The sequence below is a fragment of the Odocoileus virginianus genome, chromosome 10 (assembly GCF_023699985.2).
Source record: "Odocoileus virginianus isolate 20LAN1187 ecotype Illinois chromosome 10, Ovbor_1.2, whole genome shotgun sequence".
NCBI classification, from domain to species: domain Eukaryota; kingdom Metazoa; phylum Chordata; class Mammalia; order Artiodactyla; family Cervidae; genus Odocoileus; species Odocoileus virginianus.
Window position 1 is genome coordinate 1,528,747 of NC_069683.1, and position 24,684 is coordinate 1,553,430.

General features: G+C 42.3%; 1 protein-coding gene across 4 annotated transcripts in view; it reads right to left on the bottom strand.

Moving 5' to 3' along the window:
* Positions 1 to 24,215, bottom strand: part of LOC110137913 (glycine N-acyltransferase) — a 44,686-nt gene extending 20,471 nt beyond the window's left edge. For 2 of the 4 annotated variants that reach the window (XM_070472904.1, XM_070472906.1), the window contains exons 1-5: positions 24,006 to 24,215; positions 17,975 to 18,070; positions 14,735 to 14,842; positions 9,047 to 9,173; positions 6,252 to 6,423 (exon numbers count right to left, since the gene is read on the bottom strand). In XM_070472904.1, the coding sequence (XP_070329005.1) occupies positions 6,252 to 6,423; positions 9,047 to 9,173; positions 14,735 to 14,842; positions 17,975 to 18,052 (485 nt within the window). In that variant the 5' untranslated portion in view covers positions 18,053 to 18,070; positions 24,006 to 24,215. The remainder of the gene's footprint in view (positions 1 to 6,251; positions 6,424 to 9,046; positions 9,174 to 14,734; positions 14,843 to 17,974; positions 18,071 to 24,005) is intronic. The other 2 variants (XM_070472905.1, XM_070472903.1) reach the window with 1 other exon arrangement.
* Positions 24,216 to 24,684: the final 469 nt, after the last annotated feature.

The following is a 24,684-nucleotide window of genomic DNA, read 5'->3' on the forward strand; positions in this document are numbered from 1 at the left end:
CTTGCAATTGTAATTATATTTTTAGTCTGGTTATTACTTGTGAAAACTGATAAACATCTTTTACTACTGTGATTATGTAGCTGGTATTCATTTTAATACCATTGCATCATGATCAGTCAATAGAAAATAACAGATTTCTATATCACTAAAACTTAATAGAAAAACTTGTAATTACTTTTTAAAATCCGGATGCATATTAGAATTATCTTGAATTGTCTTGGACAACACAAATCTGCCCAAAGTTCCAGATGTGATTTTAATGAGCAGCCATGTTTAAAAACAACTGGACTATATGTTTTACTTTTATCTAGTTTGTTTCACTTTTTTCTATTTCATGTTCAGGGCTCCCATTGCATTTAGCTTGTTTTCCAATTTCTCCATCTCTTTTTTTGTTGTTCTTTCTCTAGCCTTTACCCAGTGCAGTAGAAGAGCTTTCACATACTATATATACACATATATATATTGAGCATAATGTATATTTTTTTAGAAAACATGAAATTTTGCTTAGCTAAATATTTGACATTTTTGGTTCCTTTTGTTTGACTAAGCATGAATAGACTGTTAGATTTCTAATTTATATACACTCAAAACTTTGATATAGTTTCATATATTCTGGCATCTAGTATTATTGCAAAAAAAAATCTAGAGAGCTTATTATTTTGTGACATTAAAAAAAATTAATGAGGCTTGAAACTTCTAATCCAATTCTGAAAATATAAATAGGTATTATGTTGTAAAAAAACAACAGGAGATTAAAATGTTCAGTTCAGTTCAGTCGCTCAGTCGTGTCTGACTCTTTGTGACCCCATGGACTGCAGCACACCAGGCCTCCCTAACCATCACCAACTCCCGGAGTTTACTCATGTCCATTGAGTCGGTGATGCCATCCAACCATCTCATCCTCTGTTGTCCCCTTCTCCTCCTGCCTTCAATCTTTCCCAGCATGAGGGTCTTTTCTAGTGAGACAGTTCTTCACATCAGGTGGCCAAAGTACTGGAGTTTCAGCTTCAACATCAGTCCTTCCAATGAACACCCAGGACTGATCTCCTTTAGGATGGACTGGTTGGATCTCCTTGCAGTCCAAGGGACTCTCAAGAGTCTTCTCCACCACCACCATTCAAAAGCATCAATTCTTCTTTGATTTCTTCTATGATTTGTTGGTTATTCAGAAGCGTGTTATTTAGCCTCCATATGTTTGAATTTTTAATAATTTTTTTTCCTGTAATTGAGATCTAATCTTACTGCACTGTGGTCAGAAAAGATAACTGGAATGATTTCAGTTTTTTTGAATTTACCAAGGCTAGTTTTATGGCCCAGGATGTGATCTATTCTGGAGAAGGTTCCATGTGCACTTGAGAAAAAGGTGAAGTTGATTGTTTTGGGGTGAAATGTCTTATAGATATCAATTAGGTCTAGCTGGTCCATTGTGTCATTTAAAGTTTGTGTTTCCTTGTTAATTTTCTGTTTAGTTGATCTATCCATAGTTGTGAGTGGGGTATTAAAGTCTCCCACTATTATTGTGTTACTGCTCCTATGTTGGGTGCATATATATTTATAATTGTTATATCTTCTTCTTGGATTGATCCTTTGATCATTATGTAGTGTCCTTCTTTGTCTCTTTTCACAGCCTTTATTTGAAAGTCTATTTTATCTGATATGAGTATTGTGACTCCTGCTTTCTTTTGGTCTCCATTTGCGTGGAATATTTTTTTCCAGGCCTTCACTTTTAGTCTGTATGTGTCCCTTGTTTTGAGGTGGGTCTCTTGTAGACAGCATATATAGGGGTCTTGTTTTTTTATCCATTCAGCCAGTCTTTGTCTTTTGGTTGGGGCATTCAACCCATCACACTTAAGGTAATTATTGAGAGGTATGGTCCCGTTGCCATTTACTTTGTTGTTTTGGGTTCGCATTTATACAACCTTTCTGTGTTTCCTGTCTAGAGAAGATCCTGTAGCATTTGTTGAAGAGCTGGTTTGGTGGTGAAAATTCTCTCAGCTTTTGTTTGTCCGTAAAGCTTTCAATTTCTCCTTCATATCTGAATGAGATCCTTGCTAGGTACAGTGATCTGGATTGTAGGTTATTCTCTTTCATTACTTTAAGTATGTCCTGCCATTCCCTTCTGGCCTGAAGAGTTTCTATTGATAGATCAGCTGTTATCCTTATGGGAATCCCTTTGTGTGTTATTTGTTGTTTCTCCCTTGCTGCTTTTAATATTTGTTCTTTGTGTTTGATCTTTGTTAATTTGATTAATATGTGTCTTGGGGTGTTTCGCATTGGGTTTATCCTGTTTGGGACTCTCTGGTAATCTTGAGAAAGGAGAATGGAACTGGAGGAATCAACCTGCCTGACTTCAGGCTCTACTACAAAGCCACAGTCATCAAGACAGTGTGGTACTGGTGCAAAGACAGAAATATAGATCAATGGAACATAATAGAAAGCCCAGAGATAAATCCACACACCTATGGACACCTTATCTTCGACAAAGGAGGCAAGGATATACAATGGAAAAAAGACAACCTCTTTCACAAGTGGTGCTGGGAAAATGGATCAACCACTTGTAAAAGAATGAAACTAGAACACTTTCTAACACCATACACAAAAATAAACTCAAAATGGATTAAAGATATAAATGTAAGACCAGAAACTATAAAACTCCTAGAGGAGAACATAGGCAAAACACCCTCCGACATAAATCACAGCAGGATCCTCTATGACCCACCTCCCAGAATATTAGAAACAAAAGAAAAAATAAACAAATGGGACCTAATGAAACTTAGAAGCTTTTGCACAACAAAGGAAACTATAAGCAAGGTGAAAAGACAGCCCTCAGATTGGGAGAAAATAATAGCAAACGAAGCAAAAGACAAAGGATTAATCTCAAAAATATACAAGCAACTCCTGCAGCTCAATTCCAGAAAAATAAATGACCCAATCAAAAAATGGGCCAAAGAACTAAACAGACATTTCTCCAAGGAAGACATACAGATGGCAAAAAAACACATGAAAAGATGCTCAACATCACCCATTATCAGAGAAATGCAAATCAAAACCACAATGAGGTACCATTACACACCAGTCAGGATGGCTGCTATCCAAAAGTCTACAAGCAACAAATGCTGGAGAGGGTGTGGAGAAAAGGGAACCCTCTTACACTGTTGGTGGGAATGCAAACTAGTACAGCCGCTATGGAAAACAGTGTGGAGATTTCTTAAAAAACTGGAAATAGAACTGCCATATGACCCAGCAATCCCACTTCTGGGCATATACACTGAGGAAACCAGATCTGAAAGAGACACGTGCACCCCAATGTTCATCGCAGCACTGTTTATAATAGCCGGACATGGAAGCAACCTAGATGTCCATCAGCAGATGAATGGATAAGGAAGCTATGATACATATACACCATGGAATATTACTCAGCCATTAAAAAGAATTCATTTGAATCAGTTCTAATGAGATGGATGAAACTGGAGCCCATTATACAGAGTGAAGTAAGCCAGAAAGATAAAGACCAATACAGTATACTAACACATATATATGGAATTTAGAAAGATGGTAATGATAACCCTATATGCAAAACAGAAAAAAGAGACACAAATGTACAGAACAGACTTTTGGACTCTGTGGAAGAAGGCGAGGATGGGATGTTTCGAGAGAATAGCATCGAAACATGTATATTATCAAGGGTGAAACAGATCCCCAGCCCCGGTTGGATGCATGAGACAAGTGCTCGGGCCTGGTGCACTGGGAAGACCCAGAGGGATCAGGTGGAGAGTGAGGTGGGAGGGGGGATCGGGATGGGGAATACATGTAAATCCATGGCTGATTCGTGTCAATGTATGACAAAAAACCACTACAATATTGTAAAGTAATTAGCCTCCAACTAATAAAAATAAATGGAAAACAAAACAAAAGCATCAATTCTTTAGTGCTCAGCTTTCTTTATGGTCCAACTCTCACATCCATACATGACCACTGGAAAAACCATAGCCTTGACTAGACAGACCTTTGTTGGCAAAGTAATATCTCTGCTTTTTAATATACTGTCTAGGTTGGTCATAACATTCCTTCCAAGGAGTAAGCATCTTGTAATTTCATGGTTGCAATCACCATCTGCAGTGATTTTAGAGCCCCCAAAAATAAAGTCTGACACTGTTGCCACTGTTTCCCCATCTATTTCCCATGAAATGATTATTAAAGTATAGATTTTATTCAAATTTCACAAAATTTTATGCTAGTGTCTATTATTTATTTTCATACCTTATTCAAGATTCCACATTGTGTTTAGTTGCATTGGGTAGCTTCAGCTGCATACAATGAATTGTGATAAATTCCCTTTTTATTCTTTTAGTAATATTTTCTAATTTTCCTTGTCATCGTTTCTTATATACACTCATCATATAAAAGTGGACATTTAATTTCTAAATACATGGGGTTTTTTAATTATCCTTGATATTAATTTCTTATATTGATATTAATTTCTCATTTAAATGCTTTCTTCTCCTCAATCACCTTCTGTGTTTTTTCAGCCTTTTAACCTTCTTGAGGCTTTCAATGGCTAAGTCAAAAATCTCTCTGAGTAAATGTCCCACGGCATTTGAAAACATGTGGGTTATTTTCAAATTTCTTTCGATATTGATTTTGAACACAATTCCACAGTGAGAAGAGAACAGACTCCGTGTGATTTCAACACCTTTAGACCATGAGACTTTCTCACCTTGTTGTGTGTCCCTGGATATGTCCCACTGTCTCCTCGTTTATAGTCTATAGGAACTTGGGTAAAATTTGTACCCTGCTGCTGTGTGAAAATTGTATAAATCTTAATTATGTTGAACTGGTTTATAGTGATTTTCAGGTGTACTATATCCTTCTAATTTTGTGTCCATTCTATTAATTTTTGAGAGTTTGATGTTGAAACTCCAACTAAAAATCTTAGTTTATCTACTTAAAAAAAAAAATACTTGTACTATATAGTGAAACTGTAGGTAACTTCGTTGTGTACTTTCCAAGTCCGCTATAAATGTGTCATCATAACTGTCATAATTTTAAAAATTAAAAAACATTAAAAAGAGTTAATGATTAGGATCTGTGCAGCTGTAGAAACAGAACAGCTGTTGACTTAGAAACTGTTGAGAGTTTAGACTACAGACTGGCCACATGGCCGGATCAGGGAAGTGACATACAGATAAAGGCCTGACACACACTCCTAAGCTGTTTTACAGAGAACAGACCCCCTCCAGACGAACACTTCTGACCGCAAGAACATAGACCCCAGACTGGTCAAAGCCAGAAGGTTGATTTTGCTCGTGGCCTCACCTGACGGCAGCAGAGAACTGCGCACACGGTGAGCAGCCCGCGGGCTCACGCTGCCTAAAGCCCTTCCCTGAGAACTGCTGGGGGGTCGATCGTGCGCCCTGCGGCCCCCGGGCCCACGCTGCCTAAAGCCCTTCCCTGAGAACCGCTGGGGGGTCGATCGTGCGCCCTGCAGCCCGCGGGCTCACGCTGCCTAAAGCCCTTCCCTGAGAACCATTAAGAAGTTGTGTCTTTTGAGCTTGAGCTGCCCATCTGACCCCTGGACACACTGCTACCCTCATCCCGTATAAGGAACCAGCTCCCCACCCTCAGCAAGCAAGCAAGGGAAACCCTTGCTTATCTTCACCCCCGCCTGCTGCAGCAGAGGCATCAGTGAAGCTTTGCCTGAATTTCTTGTTGGGCTTCTAATCAGTGTCTGTTGCTTGGAGAAGGCCAAGCACCCTGGTCAGTATCAAAGTCACAAGTCAATGTATGGCAAAAAACACTACAATATTGTAAAGTAATTAGCCTCCTACTAATAAAAATAAATGAAAAAAAAAATAGCATGGAAAAAAAAAAAGCCACAAGTCAAGGAATCTGCAGAGCCACCAGAATGTGGAAGAAGCCACGCCGGATTCTCTCCTAGGGCCTTTGGAGGGAACATAGGTTTGCCAACTCCTGACCTCTACAACTGGGAGAATACATTTCTGCTGTTTAAATCCACTCCAGTTTGTTGTGTCTTTTTGTGACTGTCCTAGGAGACTAATGCACTGGCTACTTCAGTGGCGACAGATATGACATTTTTGGTTTGGTTTTGTTTTATCCTGCCAGTGGCTTGTGGGTGAAGTCTTAATTAGTTCTCAGACCAGAGGGATTAAACATCGGCAGGCAGTGAAAGTGCAGAGTCCTAACCACTGGACCGCCTGGAAAGTCCCCAGAGCAGATTCTATCAGACTTACCCGGATTTGGGTTTATCACCATTGACTGATAAACTTTTTTCCTCCAGCAGAGAAGTAGCGAATTTCTTTCCTGCCTCAGAGGTCATATAGAGAAAGCATTGTGTTTGCTTGACCTTGCCCAATTTGATAGCTGCAAGATTTTTTATCACATCATCCAAGCTGGACTGTGAACCTAGATGGAGGAAATGAAGAATCATATGAGATATCATTGTTCATTTAAACGTCAGGAAAAAGCCGTCCGATGACTGCAAAGTTTGTGGGTTTTGAATGATTAAAACTCGTGTTCCATCATGAAAAGACCTCTAAATCACTCTCATATTTAAAAGAAATTCATTTGCAAAGCTGAAATAGAGACACAGACATAGAGAACAAACATATAGATTCCAAGGGTCAGAGTGGAGGATGGGGTTGGGAGACTGGGATTGCCGTTTTGTCCGCTGTTTACGATAGATGACCAACGAGAGCCTACCATAGAGCACTGGAAACTACTCAGTGCCCCGTGGTGATCTACACGGAAAGGAAATCCAAAGCAGGGGCGATACGTGTGCGTGCACGTGGCCGATTCACTTTGCTGTGCCACAGAGCCTGACACCGCCGTGCAACCAACTAAACTCCAGCTTAAAACATCAAACTCGGGACAGCGCTGCGATTCCTGAACACAGCACAGGACAGGTATGCTCATCAGGAGATGCGGTGAAGATGATAACCAACATTCACTGAATTTATTTAACATTCTATGCTATAGGTTGTTGCTATCATGGTCCCAGTTTTTTCTTCTTCGCTATCCAGACTTTTTTCTCCTGAACTGCCTTCCAGGATTGACCATGGAACTTGCTTTGGCCAATGAAGCAATAGCAAATGTGAATGAGTAAGAAGCTTGAAAAGTGACTATATATGAAGTTTGCCTTTTGTCTCTGCTCTTAAGAACCTTGGGTGACGTCTGTATATCACCCAAGCCACTTCATCAGCATAGCCAGGAGCCAGAACAGACGGAGGCAGCGTTGACAGCCAGCCTCTAGATGGTGGCTAACTTAGTCCTGCCAGTTTATGGACAACCCCCAGCTGACTGAAGTCACATGGGTGAATCCAGGACAGACCAGTGGAAGAATCATCCAGCTGCGTCTCGTACAAAGTGCTGACCCACAAAATTGGAGCTAATAAACGATTGTGTTTTGCAGTCACTATTTTGGGGTGGTTTCATAACCTGACTGATAAAACCAGGCGTAGGGCCAAGCATTTCTCATTCAAGGTCTCACTTAATCTTTAAATAGCCTAATGTTTTGGGTACTATTATAATTGCTATTTTTACTCATCAGAAGGCTGATCCACAGAGCTCTTATTCCTTGTCTTAGACCACACAACTACTAACAGGCCTAATAAGGTCACAACTTCAGGTAGTCTGACTTCAGAGAACAGACTTTTTTTTTTTTTTTTTGGATACACTGTAAGGCTTGTGGGATCTTAATTCCCTCACCAGGGCTCAAACCTGGGTCCCTGGCAGTGAGGGCATAGAGTCCTAACCACTGACTGCCAGGGAATTCCCAAGCATATTTGTAATCACTAAATTTCTCCTCTGTAAGCATGATATATTGACAGCATGGAGGCGAGGCAGAATGGAAGCTCTGCTCCCGTATCATCGATCCTGGAATAAGCCATGAATTTTTGTTGTTGTTCAGTCGCTAAGTCGTGTCTGCCTCTTTATGACCCATGGACTGCAACACGCCAGGCTCCTCTGTCCTCCACTATCTCCCAGAGTTTACTCAAATCCATGTCCATTGAGTTGGTGGCGCTTTCTAACCATCTCATCCTCTGCCACTGTCTTCTCCTTTTGCCTTCAGTCTTTCCCAGCATCAGGTCTTAATTCCAATGAGTCGAATCAGGTAGCTGTGAATTTTAACTATTAAGAAACTCTATTGCTCATGATTCTCTGTGTAAACCCCATACATGGCAGTCTTTAAGTTTTAATTCACTATTGTTGAAGGAGGTCATCAGAAAGACATGTTGCCTGTTGACTCGGGAGGCAACTGGAGGCTTCCCCCTCCCTCTCCTGTCCTTGAAACGAGTGTTCCACTTGCCTTCCAGAAGCTGCTCCAAGGACACAGCCTTGAGATAGGAATGTGGTGTTCACACATCTGGACTGGGCACGTGACTAAACCCAGATAAGACCACTGTATACGTTTTTAAGATTTTGGCAGGCAGATGCAGGGATTCGCTCGTCCTGCAGTCTCCCAAGACAAGCCTGGAAGGAAGTTCTCCTGCTTAGTAAACTTGCCACCCAGCAGTCTGGAGTGGCCTGCCCCTTTCTCAGCCTCTCCCTGCCGTGCGTTCATAGGGGGGTGACTTTCAGACTCCACCTGGGAAGCTACCCAAGAGCCTTGTGAACTGGCAGCTCTGGAGGTGCTGATGGCAGCTGAGAGAGAATGGACAGCCGGCTGAGTGTCTGGGATTGCAATAGAGATCTAGAAGGGGCGTGAGTGTGTGTGTGTGTGTGTGTGAGTGTTAGTCACTCAGTCATGTCAGACTCTTGCGACCCCATGGACTGCAGCCCACCAGACTCCTCTGTCCCTGGAATTATCCAGGAAGAACACTGGAGTGGGTTGCCTTTCCCCTCTCCAGGGGATCTTCCCGAGCCAGGGATCAAACCCAGGTCTCCTGCATTGCAAGCAGATTCTTTACCTTCTGAACCACCCAGGAACCCTGTTATAGAGGATACAGGGGTGTTATTCCAGATGTAAAGGGACCCTGCAGATCCGACGTGGAGAGTCTGGCAGCCAGCCCACGTCCTAGCCCCTTACTTTGAATCTGCAGATGTTGCTTCCAGTTGATGACTTCTGGTGAGCCAAGGAATTCGTGACACTTCTTAGGGTCCTTGGAGTAGACTTGATAAGTGTTGGTGTAGTGATCAAGGTCGTCTGTCATCTCCTGTTTGGGTCAGGAAAGGAGAATCAACCAAAACGCATCTATTTAGTGATTGCCATGCTACTTCTCAGTGTTCTGTTGTATTATGATATTTTAAAAATACTAAAATATTGGCATTTTTTGTTGTATTGATTTTATTGAAGGACTATTTACATTATGAGATCAAGTCAAGGACTCCCTTATTCAAATAATGAAAGATGTCTTGAAGAAAACTACTTCCAACTCAGTTATTGCTTTAAATTTTCAAAAGTAACAAAAATAATCTATTTAAAATTACTTTCCACCCCTCCAAGAAACACATGAAGAATCTTGAAAAGTGACTGAGCACTGAATCTTGCTGTCTCCTGCTGCTCTTGAGAACCCTGAAGCTTCCGTGTGTTGCCCAATCCACTTGCGTTTAGTGTGGTCAATAAACAGCAAAAACCAAGCTAGCACCTGTGGCCAGACTTGGGACTGAGACTTACCTAGTCCTACCAGCTCAGTAAAGTGACAACTGAGAAGTGAAATATTTGGCCAAAAGAATAAATCCTGCTTTAGGGCAAAGATGTTTAGATTATGTGGACGATGAACATGTCTTTATTGAAACAGATACAGGCATCAGGTCAGACAATTCTTCTGTACATTGTGAAACCGAGAAAAAGAGGATGAAATCGATTTGCTTTCTTTCAAAAATACTCAAGGGCTTCTCTGGTGGCCTGGTGAAGACTCCATGCTTCCGCTGCAGGAGGCATGAGCGGGATGAGGGCCATGTGTTCCATCTCTGGTTGGGGAACTAAGACCCCACATGCTGCACAGAACAGCCGAAAAACAAAAACCATGCTATTGTTAAACCAACAACAATCCCATCAGTAAACAAGCATACTCATTTAAGTATAACTAGTGAAATTATTAAAACTGACACAGGAGGATAAAGGAACAGATAAGATTCTGCACCTAGTGCAGAATCAGAAAGCTTTCTTCCCTATAACTGGAAAATACGCTACACAACTGCACTTCCTATTCAGCAAGGGTTACTTCTGATCAAACTTTATTTTTAAGAGTAATGCTACCAGAAATGTCAGTATAGGAGACTCCAGCCTCTGTCCCTCACAAAGATCAATAATTAGATAGATCAATAATTAGATCAATTGTGCCTGCTACCCCCCCACACACAAAAAAGCTATGCGACAGCCCTTAAGTCCAGCAACACAGGAGAATTAAAAAAAAAAAAAAATTGAGACTAGCTGCCCCCAAAGAGAACAGACAGTCCGATTTCACCTGCATCACCCCATTCACCAAGCCAGCATTGCTCAGCGCCCAGAGGGAACTCGCCAGCTAGAAAGCCTCTCTCCCTCACCAAGAGAGGGAGCACGGGGTGAAGGAGCAGCTTCCCTAGCCTTCTAGGGCACCACGCCAAGGTCCCAGTCTGGTTTCATCCCACCCACACTGGCCAAACTGAGATATACGGAGGTGGTTAGAAACAACGCAACGCAAAGGCTCCCAGTAGCAGCCGTGTAATGGGGTGATTGACAGTTCACCCTGACCTGCTCTGCAGGAACACCCAGCAGTTTTTGCCCCTGCAGAAATCAACAGTCAGCATTGGACCACCCGCAGATATCATCAAGTTTAGCCCCACCAGGATTCACGTGCCCTGTGCCAGCCACCGGAGACCCTTCCCACGCCCTCCCTGACCAGCTCCCACCGGAACCGGATCGCTGACCGCGCGGTCAGCACTGCAGCTGCGTGAATACAAGCCGACACCCACCACCGAGCACGCGTGGGCTGGCCCCCCAGCTGCGTACTTGCGCGCCACTCCGCAGGTGACTGCCACCGGCCGGCACTGCCGTTTGCCCAGTGAGAGACAGACCGCGCAGTCCCGAGAGAACCCACCCAGAGCCAGGGTCCCCACAGCTGTCTGTGGGCCTGGATCGGGCCTGCGCCCCGGCCCTGACCTGCCGCCGATCCCCAGCTGCCCGCCGGCACGCCCCAGCCGAGCCCCCGCCCCCGGTCTCCAGTCGCTGCGCCCTCACAGCAAGGCCCCGTGGACACTGCGCTGAGTGCCAGCAGCGAGGCCCCCATGGCGCCCGCGCGCCCGCGGTGGGTCCTGGCCCCGCCTCGTGTGCCTGTTTGCACGCGGCCAGCCGCCACACAAGAGCCTGCAGCTGGCCCCCACAGCTGTGTCTGAACACCCCGCCGACGGCAGCCTCTACTTCCGCCTGCCCTGGCCCCTGGCCACTGGACCTGGAGGCGTCACTGAGGACCCCAAAGCCTTGAAGCCACTGTTGACCCCCCTGAAATGCTCGCCAAGGATCACCCAGTTGTCAGTGTGGATCCCGGCAGCCTGGGTGGAAAACACCTCACCCCCTAGCCCTGAAGACCAGTGCCGCCAGGCGCCCCTGCACTCCGCGCCCTACACCACTAGGCCTGGGGTCACAGCACGCCCTGGAGAGCCCCAGAAAGTCACTCAGTCATGCCTGACTCTCTGTGACCCCGTGGACGGCAGCCAAGCTCCTGTCCGTGAGATTTCCCAGGCAAGAATACTGCACTGGGTAGCCGTTCCCTTCTCCGGGGGATGGAACTCGAGTCTCCCCCATCGCAGGAAGATTCTCTACCGTGTGAGCCACAGGGAAGCCCATATGCCTTGAATACACCTAAGTCAATCTCATGAAACCCCTAATCTATGGGATACCTCAAAGAACCAATTTGTGAATTTATTAAATTTCCAGAAGTAGAAGAGAGGGAAAGGGGGAAGAAAGTTTATTTAAAGAAATAATGGCTAAGAACTTCCCAGTTATTGGAAGAAATTCTGATATACAAGTTTAAGAACCTAATAGGTCACCAAAAAACTTAAAGAGGACCTCACTTAGATACATTAGAATAATATTGTTGAAAACCCTTAAGGTGGTTATCAGTCGATTTCTCAGAGACCTTGCAAGCCAGGAGAAAATATGGCAATATATTTAAAGTGTGGAAAGAAAGAAACTGTCAACCAAAAATACTTTAAGCCAGTCAAATTTGTTCTTCAGAGACAAGACAGACTTACTAACAAATAAAAACTGAAGAAATTCATCACTAAAAGGCTTGCCTTATAAGAAATGTCAAAATGGGAACAGTTCTCAGAACAGTTCCAAATAATCCTCTTAAAATAGGCAGAGGAATTGAATAGACATTTTTCCAAAGAAGATATACAAATGACCAACAGATAAATGAAAAAGTGCTTTATATCACTAATTATCAGGTAAATGCAAATCAAGGCCACATACAGAGCAGAATGGGTATCGTCAAAAAGACAAGAGGTAACAAGCTTGGGGGGAGGTTTGGAGACAAAGGAGCATTTGTGCACTGGTGGGAATGTAAACTGGTATCCCGACCGTAGAAGTGGTATGGTGGTTTTCCCCCAGATTTAAAACAGAACTGTCATAGGAATTGGGAGTCTCGTTCTGGGTGTACACCCAAAGGCAATGAAAACAGGATCTGGAATAGATACCTGTGCTCCTTGTTCAACGCAGCATTATTCACAACAGCCAAGACGTGGAAACAACAAATGAATGGTTAGAGGAAATGTGGCATGTCTGTACAATGGAATATCAGTCATTCCGGAGAAAGAAGCAAATCCTGCCATTTGTGACATGTGGGTAGACCGTGTACGCATTGTGCTAAATGAAGTAAGGCAGACAGAGAGAGACAAGTGCTGAATGGTGTCTTTTACGTGTGGGATTTTAAAACACCACATCACAGAAACAGAGTTGAACGGCAGTTCCTAGAGACTGGAGACGCCCGGGAAGGGGCAGTGGGGAGATGTTGGTCAAAGGGTACAAACTTCCAGTTGTAAGATAAATAAGTTCTGAGGATCACAGGCACAGCATGAGGACTATAGTTAGTGCTGTTTTATATGCAGTTGAGCATTGTACAATGCAGGAGTTAGGGACCCCAACTCTCCCCACAGCTGAAAATCTGCATATAACTTAACAGTCACCCTTTGTATCTGCTATTCTGCATCCACAGAGTCAAACATCATCAGATGGTGGAGTACTGTAGCATGTAATTATCGGGGAAAAAAAAATTTAAGTGGACTTGCGCAGTTCCAACCCATGTTGTTCAAGGGTTAACTATACCTGAAGGTTGCTGAGAGAGCAGATTTTGAATGTTTTCACTAAACACTAGAATGGTAATTATGAGACAGCATGGAAGGTTAGCTAAAGTTATGGAGGAAATCTTTGTACTGTACATGTATATCAAATCTGCAATGTTGTAGATCTGACACAATCTTATATGTCAATGATCGCTCTTCAAGTTAGAAAAGTCTTATTTTTAAGACTGTATTTTTGAAAGTAGCTCAGATTTCTATCAGTGATTAAAAGTCTTCATTTTAAATTGTCATTTAATTTGGTTTTCTTGAATATTTCTTACCCATTTCACTTCTATATGTTATATTAAATGATAATATATTTACATTAAAATTTTACTTGATACTTAAAAATATAATTATACACTTTATTTTTGAATAAACTTAACTATTAAATAAATGTAACTATTCCGTTTCACTAATTAAAAAATAAGCATACAATATGTAACCAACAGTTCCAACTATGTAATTTACTCCTTAATTTTCCTTAATTCACTCTCTTGTTTCAGACTTTATCTCTTGCCACTGCTTTGAATGAAGTCCTGCTCTGCCACCATGTAAAAACTCCTATTTACATCCAACATCCAGTTTTGGTAAAATTTCTACTAAGAATCATTCCTCTCCCAGCAGCCTCTGCCACATGCTTTTTTTCCCCTGCCTGGTTTTATTTGCTTAATTGATGTCCATAGGTTATAACATGGTGCAGCCTCTCAGCGGGAAGAGACCATCACAGTGAGACGCTTTGAGTTAGTATACATGAGCTGGTGTGGTTTCAGAATGGGTGTTTTTACAAGGTATGAGATATTTTTCCCCTTAGGTTAAGAGTTTAAAATGGGCTTGATTTATTACATGTAGAAATCCAGCCTGGGAAATGCTCTTTTGACGCCTTTCACAAAAGAGGAAGCTCTTGTCTTAGCCATCAGCATAATCCTACATTCGCACAGCCTCCCACTGGTTTCCTCTATTCCCACAAACTGGATGCGAGGAATGACCAAGTGTTTGGTGTAAGCGGGACAGGATGCCGTTTGTGTTTTGATTCTGCCCATTTCGCACCACGGGGCCCTAGTGGTTCAGACAGTAAAGAATCAGCCTGCAATGCAGGAAACATGGGTTAGATCCCTGGGTTGGGAATATCCCCTGGAGAAGGGAATGTCAGCCCACTTCATTATTCTTGCCTGGAGAATTCCATGGACAGAGAAGCCTGGCGGGCTACAGTCCACAAGGTCGCAAAGAGTCCGACACGACTGAGCAAGTAAACATTTCACACCATGCTGTCATTTACCTTTGGATTTACCCATAATCTCCTCCAGGCTGTGGACCTTTTGAAGATAAGGACATGTTGACTATATTACCTTGATTTATTTCTGTATTCCCAGGGTCTACCATATTGCCAAATGCATAGTAAGTACACAGCAAATATGAACACAAATACATATTCATTCCACATCTGGCCGCTTACCTGCTCCTGAGGGCGGATAACCACAGTATTAAAATCAGGCCACTTGTCCACCAGAGCCTTTAGCTTGAAAGGGTTTCCCTGGTTTATGTGGAAGATGGTCCCATAAACCTGCAGTATTACAAGAAAGTGAGAGGATGATCTTATTAGGAAGAGATGGCAAAGTGCCGTGTTTGCATAGGGCAAGATTTATTTTTATGAAATAATGGAATTTTTTCACTGGAAGGTACCTAGTGAGAACTTCAGCAGACCATTGGTGAGATTCTAAGTTTTCCCCCAATAAGTATATCTTTTAAAAATATTCACATAAAAGATATTCAAACCAACAAAACTTATGGACAAAAATCGTGAACTCTCCCATTATAGAATTTAATAAGATCTTTCATAGATCTTCATCTGTTCATGTATGTGTGTACGTGCTAAGTCCCTTCAGTCATGTCTGACTCTTGTGATCCCGTGAACTGTAGCCCACCAGGTTCCTCTGTCCATGAGATTCTCCAGGCACACACAACAAATCTCCCCAAACTGGAGAATGTCAGATACACTCCACTCCAGGTGTTTCCAACTTTTTGACGTAAAAAAGTACTCTTCAGAGAGTATCTTGCTGAAATCTTTGCATTTGTACCTGATATTTGCTTAGGGAAGGTTTTAGAAGGGAGATTGCTGGGTTTATATTATCTACATGTTTAAGGGTTTTTTTAACACATATTTTCAAATTAACCTCTGGTAAAGGTAACTATTTCCTACAAATAAGTGGATGCTATAGTAACTAAAGGTCATGGAGAATTGTCTCTTTGGTCCCTTTACAGTAAATATAAACAAAACCAGTCAGGCTACCTATAGAAGAATGCTTACCCCAGAGTAAAAGGATGGTTTACAAATGGTTAAGATTGAGGAAGGTGAAGATACTCAGCTCATCCCAAATTATGCCGAGTCTTTCAAAGTATCAGCCTCAGATGAGATAAACCAATGCAGCCACAATTCTCCCCACCGTAAATTTATGGTCTGCTCTGTACCCAGAGTGGCTAATATTGGCATCGCTTCTCTGTGTGCAAGGCACAGCTCTGCCTGTTCCCCAGAAAGTCTTCTCATCTGACAACAGCCCCGAGAGGCTGGGGTCCTGTTACTCCCCTCCTCTTTTATTGTGGCCACGTAGCCTGTGGGATCTTTGCTTCAACGTCAGGCATCCACGGTTCGAACCCGGGCCCTAGGCAATGAAAGTACCGAGTCCTAAGCCCTGGGGCCACCGGGACATCCCCTCACGGCTCCCGTTCTGTGTGAGGAAACCAAGGCCTGTAAGGTAAGTGACGTGGGGGCAGACAGCTTGTTGGTGGAAGGGGCGGGCACGGACGCAGGCAGGCTGTCCTTTTAGCCGTGGAACCGAGAAGTCACTGTCATCACGGTAACTCCCAAGGCGGGATGGCGGAGCGTATTCTAGACAAAACTGTGAGATAGAAACGGAAACGTATGTTTCACTGACCAAAGTCCAAGGCGCGGTGCTAAGTAGACGAGCATAACGGTTAGGACTTGGCTTCAGGTGTTCACCTGCCCAGAGGAAAATCCTGGCTGCCGACCGTGTGAGCTTGGTGAAGCCCAGAGACCTGCTGGACCTTGGGAACAACACCACAGCAGGCTTTTGACACTGATACAGTCCAGATGCAGAATACCTCCCTTATCATGAGCATGGCTCCTGAGACTCTTTGACGGTCACACCCGCGACCACCCATTGCCCACCTCCTCTCCCACCTCCCGCAACCATCAGTGTGTTCTGTTTCTGTACTTGGTTGTTCCAAAGACTTGATATAAATGGACTTAAATAGTGTGGAACCCTTTGGGTCTGGCTTCTTTCACTCAGCATAATTTTCTGAGGATTCATCCAAATCATTGCAGGTATCCCTAGGTCATTTCTTCTTTATCATTTAGTAGTATCCCATAGCATAGATGTACCACAGTTCATTTAGCCACTCAACTACGGGAGGGCATGTGAGTTGTTTCCAGCTTTTGACTATCATGGATAAGTTTGTTATAGACATTAGGGCACATAGCTTTGTGTGAACATAAACTTGCATTTCTCTAGGGCAAATGCTCAAGATTGTCATCGCTGGTTGAGCGCTGGTTGCACGATTAGTTAGACACTTACAAATGGCCTTTTAAGAGGGGCTGTACCATCTCACATTCCCAGCAGTGATGTATGAGAGATCCAGTTTGTTCTCTTAACAGGATCTGAAGTTGAGGGGCTGTTTTGCTCAAAACACGCAGGTAGGCTCTGGAGAGTTGAAACAGAATAAATGGGTTATATTTCTGGCCCCAGGAGTAACCAGGTGGGCAAGTTACTAAGTTTTCCTGGCCTCAGATGCATCTCCCACAACATAGGGAGAGCAGTGACCCCTCCTCCTGCGGGAGTTTTGAGGCTGACATGCGTGCACAGATCAAGTCCAGCAGTGAGGTGACGTGAAGGCTGCGTTCCGTCGCCGCTGACGGCCACGCTGCCACTGTCCCGCCTCGAGGCCTGCTGGTGCTGGCCGCGGTTCTGTGATTAGGCGTCTGTCTCTGGATGTGAAAGGAGCTTTTATAAAGCAGTTCAGGAAAGCCCCCAGTGGTCCACAGTCAGAACTCACGCTTTCTCTGTCGAGGACCTGGATTCGTTCCCTGGTCAGGGAACTGAGATCTGACAAGTCACGCAGACAAAAAAGAAGAAGCAATAATGAAAGGAAAAGCATTTTCCTCCTTTCATCAATCCTCTAAATGTTAAAAATGAAAATAGAAATAAATCTGCATAAATCCAGCCGTTCTGTAGTAAATATCATTGCCTTAAAGTAATGAATAGTAGATAATTCTCTAGATCTCTTCCATGCACACTTGGATTTCAAAGAAATAAGATTTGATCTGTTAAATGTTCCAAGAAGATACACAGTGGTTAACTTCACCTCAGACGCAAATCTTTAAAAATTAGTATGTACTTAGATCAACCTTTGAAAGAGAAATCAAGGAAATGTTTTTTTGAGTCTTCAGAGGATAGTGTTTTTGTAACTTAAAATTATTGGACAACAGAGAACTCTTCCCTCTTCCGGGACATGAGTATAATATACTTCCCTTGCCAAGAGATGGTGGGAACTGCGTGAGATGTGGTGTGAGTGAGTTCTCACCACAGAACAAGCACTCGGTACGAGCTCATTCTCTTACTGCCTCTTTGGTTCCCTAAGAATGCAACCCCGTGCTTCCCTGAGGACGTCCCATGCTCACCTTTAAGGACTCAGGGATGTTCTTCCTCAAGGATTTTTCTAGTATCTGCAGTTTCTGTAGGCCTTGTAAGTGGAGCATCTTGGCAGGTACCTTAGCCTAGTGAGGACCAAGAAATAGCCAGGAATGAGAAGATGCTGAACCAATAGGAAAAGATTCACATACCTTTACCTGAGTTTCAGAAGGTAACAGGGAAGATAAATTTGCCACGAATAACTGCCTTGGCAAAAGGAAAGATATTTAGATTGATTCCATGTCTTGCTGTTCTACAATCACAAAAATTTCTTCTTATATTTTCTTTCAGAAGTCTTATAGGTTTAGTTCCTATATTTGGGTCTACGGAAATTTCAAGTTAACTTTTTGTAGGTGGTGTCATGTAAGAGTTGATATTCTTTTCCCTAGGGTAGATTTGTTGTTGTTGATCAGTTGCTAAGTCATGTGCCAACTCTTTGCAAACCTATGGACTGCAGCACACCAGGCTTCCCTGTCTTTAGCTATCTCCTGAAATAGAAAGCAGTTATTTAATTACTAGTTATTGAAAGGACTTTCCTTTCTCTGTTGAGTTGCTTTGATGTAATTGTTGAAAAGCAATTGAGTTTATATGTATGGGTGCAACTTTCAAGTTTCTGTTAGTTTAGTTATCTATTCTTATGATTTTTTTTTTACTACTGTTTTTGAGTATAATGTGGCTTTATAGTAAGTCTTCAAATCTGATAGTGTGAGTCCACCAACCTTTTAGATGCTTTTTGCTTAGGTTTTTTGCATTTCTATTTAAATTTTGTAATAATCTTGTGAATTTTTATTAAAATCTTTCTGACATTTATGTTGAGATTGCAGTGAATGTGTAGCTTAGTTGTATAAGAAGTAATATCTGAAAAATATTGAATATTTTAGTCTATGAATGTGATGTATCTCTCCATTATTTTAGGTCTTCTTAAAATTTTTTAGCAAAGTACTTTAGTTTTTGGCTATCTTCTGTTAAGCTTATCCCTATTCATTCTCTTCTTCGGATGTCATTACAAATAAATATGAGATTTCTCAGGTGGTACTAGTGGTAAAGAACCCACCTGCCAATTCAGGAAAACTACGAGACACCAGGCAGATTCCTGGGTCGGGAAGATCCCCTGGAGGAGGGTATTCTTGCCTGGGAAGTCCCACGGACAGAGAAGCTTGGCAAGCTATAGGGTTACAAAGAGTAGGAGACAACTAAAGTGACTTAGCACATAAATAAATATATAGCTGTAAATTATGTTATATTTTGAAGTTTTAAAAAATTTTGTTGCTTGTTTATAGAAGTGCAGTTTTTCTATATTGTCTTTATGTAGTGAGAACTTATTGAGTTAACTGATTACTTTTAGTGTTGTTGTTCAGTTGCTAAGTCATGTCCCACTCTTTGTTACCACGTGGACTGCAGCACGCCAGGCTCCCCTGTCCTTCACCATCTCCCAGGGTTTACCGAAACCCATGTCCATTGAGTCGGTGATGCCATCTAACCATCCCATCCTGTCGTCCCCTTCTTCTCCTGCCCTCAATCTTTCCCAGCATCAGGGTCTTCTCCAGTGAGTCAGCTCTTCCCATCAGGTGGCCAAAGTATTGGAGCTTTAGCTTTAGCATCAGTCCTTCCAGTGAATATTCAGCGTTGATTTTCTTTAGGATTGACTAGTTTGATTTTGCAGTCTCAGGGACTCTCAAGAGTCTTTTTCAGCACCACAATTCAAAAGCATCAGTTCTTCGTTGCTCAGCCTTTTTTCATGGTCCAACTCTCACATCCATACGGGACTACAGGAAAAGCCATAGCTCTGACTGTATGGACCTTTGTTGGCAAAGAAATGTCTCTGCTTTTTTACCATGCTCTCTGAGTTTGTTATAGCTTTTCTTCTAAGGAGCAAGTGTCTTTTAATTTCATAGCTGTGGTCACCACCTGCAGTGATTTTCTTCTTGGAGAAAAGAAAATCTGTCAGTACTTTTACTTTTTCCCCTTATTCACGCCATGAAGCGATGGCACCAGATGTCATGATCTTCATCATTTAAATGTTGACTTTTAAGCCAGGTTTTTCACTCTCCTCTTTCATCCTCATCCAGCAGCTCTTTAGTTTCTCTTTGCTTTCTGCCATTAAATTGATATCATCTGCCTATCTGAGGTTATTGATATTTCTCCCAGAAATCTTGATTCCAGCTTGTGATTCATCTAGCCTGGCATTTTGCATGATCTACTGTGCACAGAAGTTAATTGAGCAAGATGACAATAGATAGCCTTGATGTACTCCTTTTCCAATTCTGAACCAGTCGGCTGTTCCATTTCTAGTTCTAACTGTTGCTTCTTGACTCCCACGCCGGTTTCTCAGGAGACAAGTAAGGTGGTCTGGTATTCCCATCTCTTTAAGTGTTTTTCAGTTTGTTTTGATCCACACAATCAAAGACTTGAGCATAATCAATGAAGCAGAAGTGGATGTTCTTCTGGAATTTCCTAGCTTTATCTATGATTCTACCAATGTTGGCAGTTTGATACTGGTTCCTCTGCCTTTTCTAAACCCAGCTTGCACATCTGGAAACTCTGGGTTCATGTACTGCAGAAGCCTGGCTTAAAGGATTTTGAGCATTACCTGCTAGCATGTGAAATGAGTGCAATTGTACAATCTTTGGCAGTTTGAGAATTCTTTGGCATTGCCCTTCTTTGGCATTGGAATGAAAACTAATCTTTCCCACAATTACCTTTAGTAGTTGTGTATTTTTGCAATTAAAACTTTCTATATACGTGATCAAATTTTTTTTTTTGCAAATGAAAATAATTTTGTGTCTTCCATCTGTATGTGTTTTATTCCTTTTCTTGTCTTATTGTACCACTTAGAACTTGCAGGAAAATATTTTATAGGAGGTGCTATATGAGCATTCTTCTTGATATTAGGGAAAAGTATTTATTTTCTTACTTAAGCTTAGCTGTTAATTTTTCATCAATAGCCTTTGTCATGTTGAAAAAGTTGCTTGTTAAGAGGTTTTTTAAAAATCATAAATTAATGTTGATATTTGTCAGCCAATACATCTATTGGGATAATTATATGATTTTTTTCTTGTTGACATGTTGAATTTTAAATATTTATTTTTGAATGCCAAATGAATAGTATATTTTCAGGATAAACCCCAATTATTCATAAGGTATTATTTTTATATATTGTTGGATGAATTTTCTATTATTTTAAAGGATTTTTTGCACCTATGTTTGCAAATGATTGATGTATATTGATCTATATTCTTATTTTCTAGTAAAGTTTTTATCTGTTTTGATTTAATATTTATGTTCAGAAAATACAAATTGGGAAAGAGCTTCCTCCTCCCCTGTTTTCTTAAGAGAATTGATGTTTCTTCATCAAGTGTTTGTTGATTTCAACAGTGAAGCCATCTGGGACTCGGAAATATTTTTACTTGCAATTAAATTTCTCTGTGGAAATGTTTTAACTACAAATTCAGCCTCCTTTGTAAATATATGGCTTTTCTGATCATGGGGCAGCTTTTATTTATTTAATTGGGTCTTCCTTGGTGGCTCAGACAGTAAAGAATCTGCCTGCAAGGCAGGAGACTTTGCAATGCAGGTTTGACTCCTGGGTCTGGAAGACCCGCTGGAGGAGGGCATGGCAGCCCACTCCAGTGTTCTTGCCTGGAGAATCCCATGGACAGAGGAGCCTGGCGGGCTACAGTCCATGGGGTTGCAGAGACAGACACATCTGGGTATTTATTTAGGTCATTAGAGGGATTTCTTTTTCCATTTCATCTATGTTGTAGAATTTATTGCACAAAGTCATCTATATTTTCTCATCCTTTAAATGTCTGTGGGACCTATACTGGCAATTCATGTTCTTTTTCAAAATTTCTTAATCAGTTTAGAGTAGGGTTCCCTAAATTTAGCGCTATTTATATTTCAGTCCAGATAAGTCTTTGTTGGGGGAGGCAATTCTCTGCATCATAGAACGTATAATAACATCACTGGACTCTACCAACTAGCTGTCAATAGTAACACTTCCACTCTCAGTTGTTGGAAACCAGAATGTCTCTAGGCATTTATTTCATCTTCTGAGAGCCTCAGGATTTGTTGTTGTTCAGTCACTGGGTCGTGTCCAACCCTTTTCGATCCCATGGACCGCAGCACACCAGGCTCCTCTGTCCTTCACCATCTCCTAGAGTTCACTCAGATTCACCTCCATCGAGTCAGTGATGCTATCTAAGCATCGCATCCTCTGTCCCCTTCTCCTTTTGCCTTCAATCCTTCCCAGCTTCAAGTATAAGTCCAGCATCCTGGGAGGCAAATGTGACCTTTTGTCTGAAAGCCTCCTGTAAGAGGCAAAATGAGTTTGATGCCAAATTTCTAGGGTTGTAACTTGGTTACAATACGGCAAGCCATTTAATGAGAGACTGTTCTGTTAGGCAGGCCCACAAATACACAGTGAAAAGTGCGCCGTCCCCAGCAGCAACAGCAAACATGCTGCCCTGTTAATGAGTAGACTGAAAACTGAAGAGGCTCTAGAATACTGCCCAGTCATCATGAGCTTTTAGCTCTGGCAAAGGGCAAAGTCTGCACACACGCACAAAATAAACACTTCAGACCCAGCCATCCTGAGTGGAAATATTTGCAAAATGGTGAACAATTTAAACAAGGAAAACAAGCTCTAAAGAACAGTTTTATAAAACAGCACTATCAAATAGGAACACCGAGGCGCATCCTTGATGTCTAGCACTAGGATAAGATTACACAAATGATGATCTCAGTATGCTTAATAACTATGACATGCACAGGAAAATACTAAAATCAAAGGAGAAAATGTAGAACACAAAACAGTACATAATTCTTGATTATAATATGTAAATCTCTGCTTACACGTATTCAGTATGCAACATATATGAGAACTGTAAGGAGGTAGAGAGAAACTTAGAAGGGAAAACAAGATGTGAAAAGCCATGTAATGCAAATTGAGAGGGTGGCATTGACATGTATGCACGACCGTGTGTAAATGAGATGGCAGCTGGAAGCCTGTGTAACACGGGGAGCTCAGCTCAGGGCTCTGTGATGACTTATGGGGGGATGGGGGGCAGGGAGCCTCAAGAGGGAGGGGACCTCCCGTGTGAGCGAGCGCTGCTCAGTGTCCGACTCTCTGCAACCCCACGACTGCAGCCCGCCAGGCTCCTCTGTCTGAGGAATTCTCCAGGCAGGAACACTGGACTGGGTTGCCATTTCCTCCTCCAGGGCATCTTCCCAACCCAGGGACTGAACCCAGGACTCCTGCATTGTAGGCAGATTCTTCACCGTCTGAGCCACCGGCGAAGCCCAGGGGAGGGATATATGTAAACAGATAGCTGGTTCACTTTATTGTACAGCAGGAATTAACACAATATTGTAAAGCAGGTATATTTCAACTAAAAAAAAAGCTAAAAAAGCCATTTTATAGCCATAACATTATGGATAAACTATTTTACATTAGTTTCTTTTTCCCAGGATCTGAATTAACTAACAGTTAACCTAGCGTGCATTCTAGTCCATGTTCCTCTCATTATTTCCTCTCTGACTTTGAACTGACTGCTTTGCTTTCTTGGTTAACCTTTACCTAAGGAGCAAGCTACTTCCTTTAGAATGGTTCCTAAAGGAGTAAACAGAACAACGTTTACCTCATGTCTCGGCACAATAGGAGTGTTAGGTAAATGTTACCTGGGTCAGCATCCTTCCTGCAACTGTTCTTACCTTTCCACTCACCCACCAACTTCCAAACCCCCTCCGTATTATTCATCTGCTCAGAATGGAAACCTGGCTTCATCCTTCCAAGAACCTTTTCTTCCCCACAGTACATCTATCATATACACAGTAGAGGCAATGCATTATTTCTCAAATCAAATAGGCTCCCTTCCCTTTGGCATAAGTATCTATCAATAAGCTTGGCACGTTCTGTCTAAAACCAACAAGAGCGTTTGATTTTTCCTACCCTCTCGTAGGAAGACAAGGGAGGAGGTGAGTGTCACAGGCCGTGACTCTCTCCCCGAGGTGAGTCCTCACCTGGAAAGTTATCTCCACAGAGAAGGGTCCCCAGGAACCAGTGAGAAGCAGCTCACTGAAATGCTGCTTCCAGCATGTGAAATGCTCGTCCTGACACGCCCAGCCAGGAACTGCAAAGTGTGTTTTGATAGTTTTTCTACAGAAACAGCTAAGTTGGAGCTGTCAGTGTGGACCTTTCCTCTTTAAAAAAGAAGGGAGACGGTTCTGGGAGCTGGGGCAGCCTCCCCTGGACCTCTGGGCCCTCCTTCTGGGTCACATGTTCTGCTGTTTCTGCAAATCTGGGAGCCTGGCTGTAACTCAGGGTTTGTAATCCTACTGTTTACCAGTCATGTGTCTATGACCTAATCAGCTAATACCTCGTTGCCTCTGTTTCCTTATCTATAGGTGAGATCAATAACACTGTCTACACTTACTTACTAGGTTTCTTCTTTGTTAAGTTAAAAAGGCTAACATCTGTGAGCTGCTTAGGGAAGTACCTGACAAATACAAAATGTATATTAATGTCTCTTAAATGAAAGAAAACAAAACAAAATTATCCACATATATGGTGTAAGCTGACTAAGTAAATGTGTCTCTCAAAATATGGAGTGAAAGCCTTTTTCCCCTGTGGTTAGATCCAATCCCTTTTGATACTTTCATTCTAATGTGAGGCACTGAAGAGAAGAATGTCAGAAAAAGG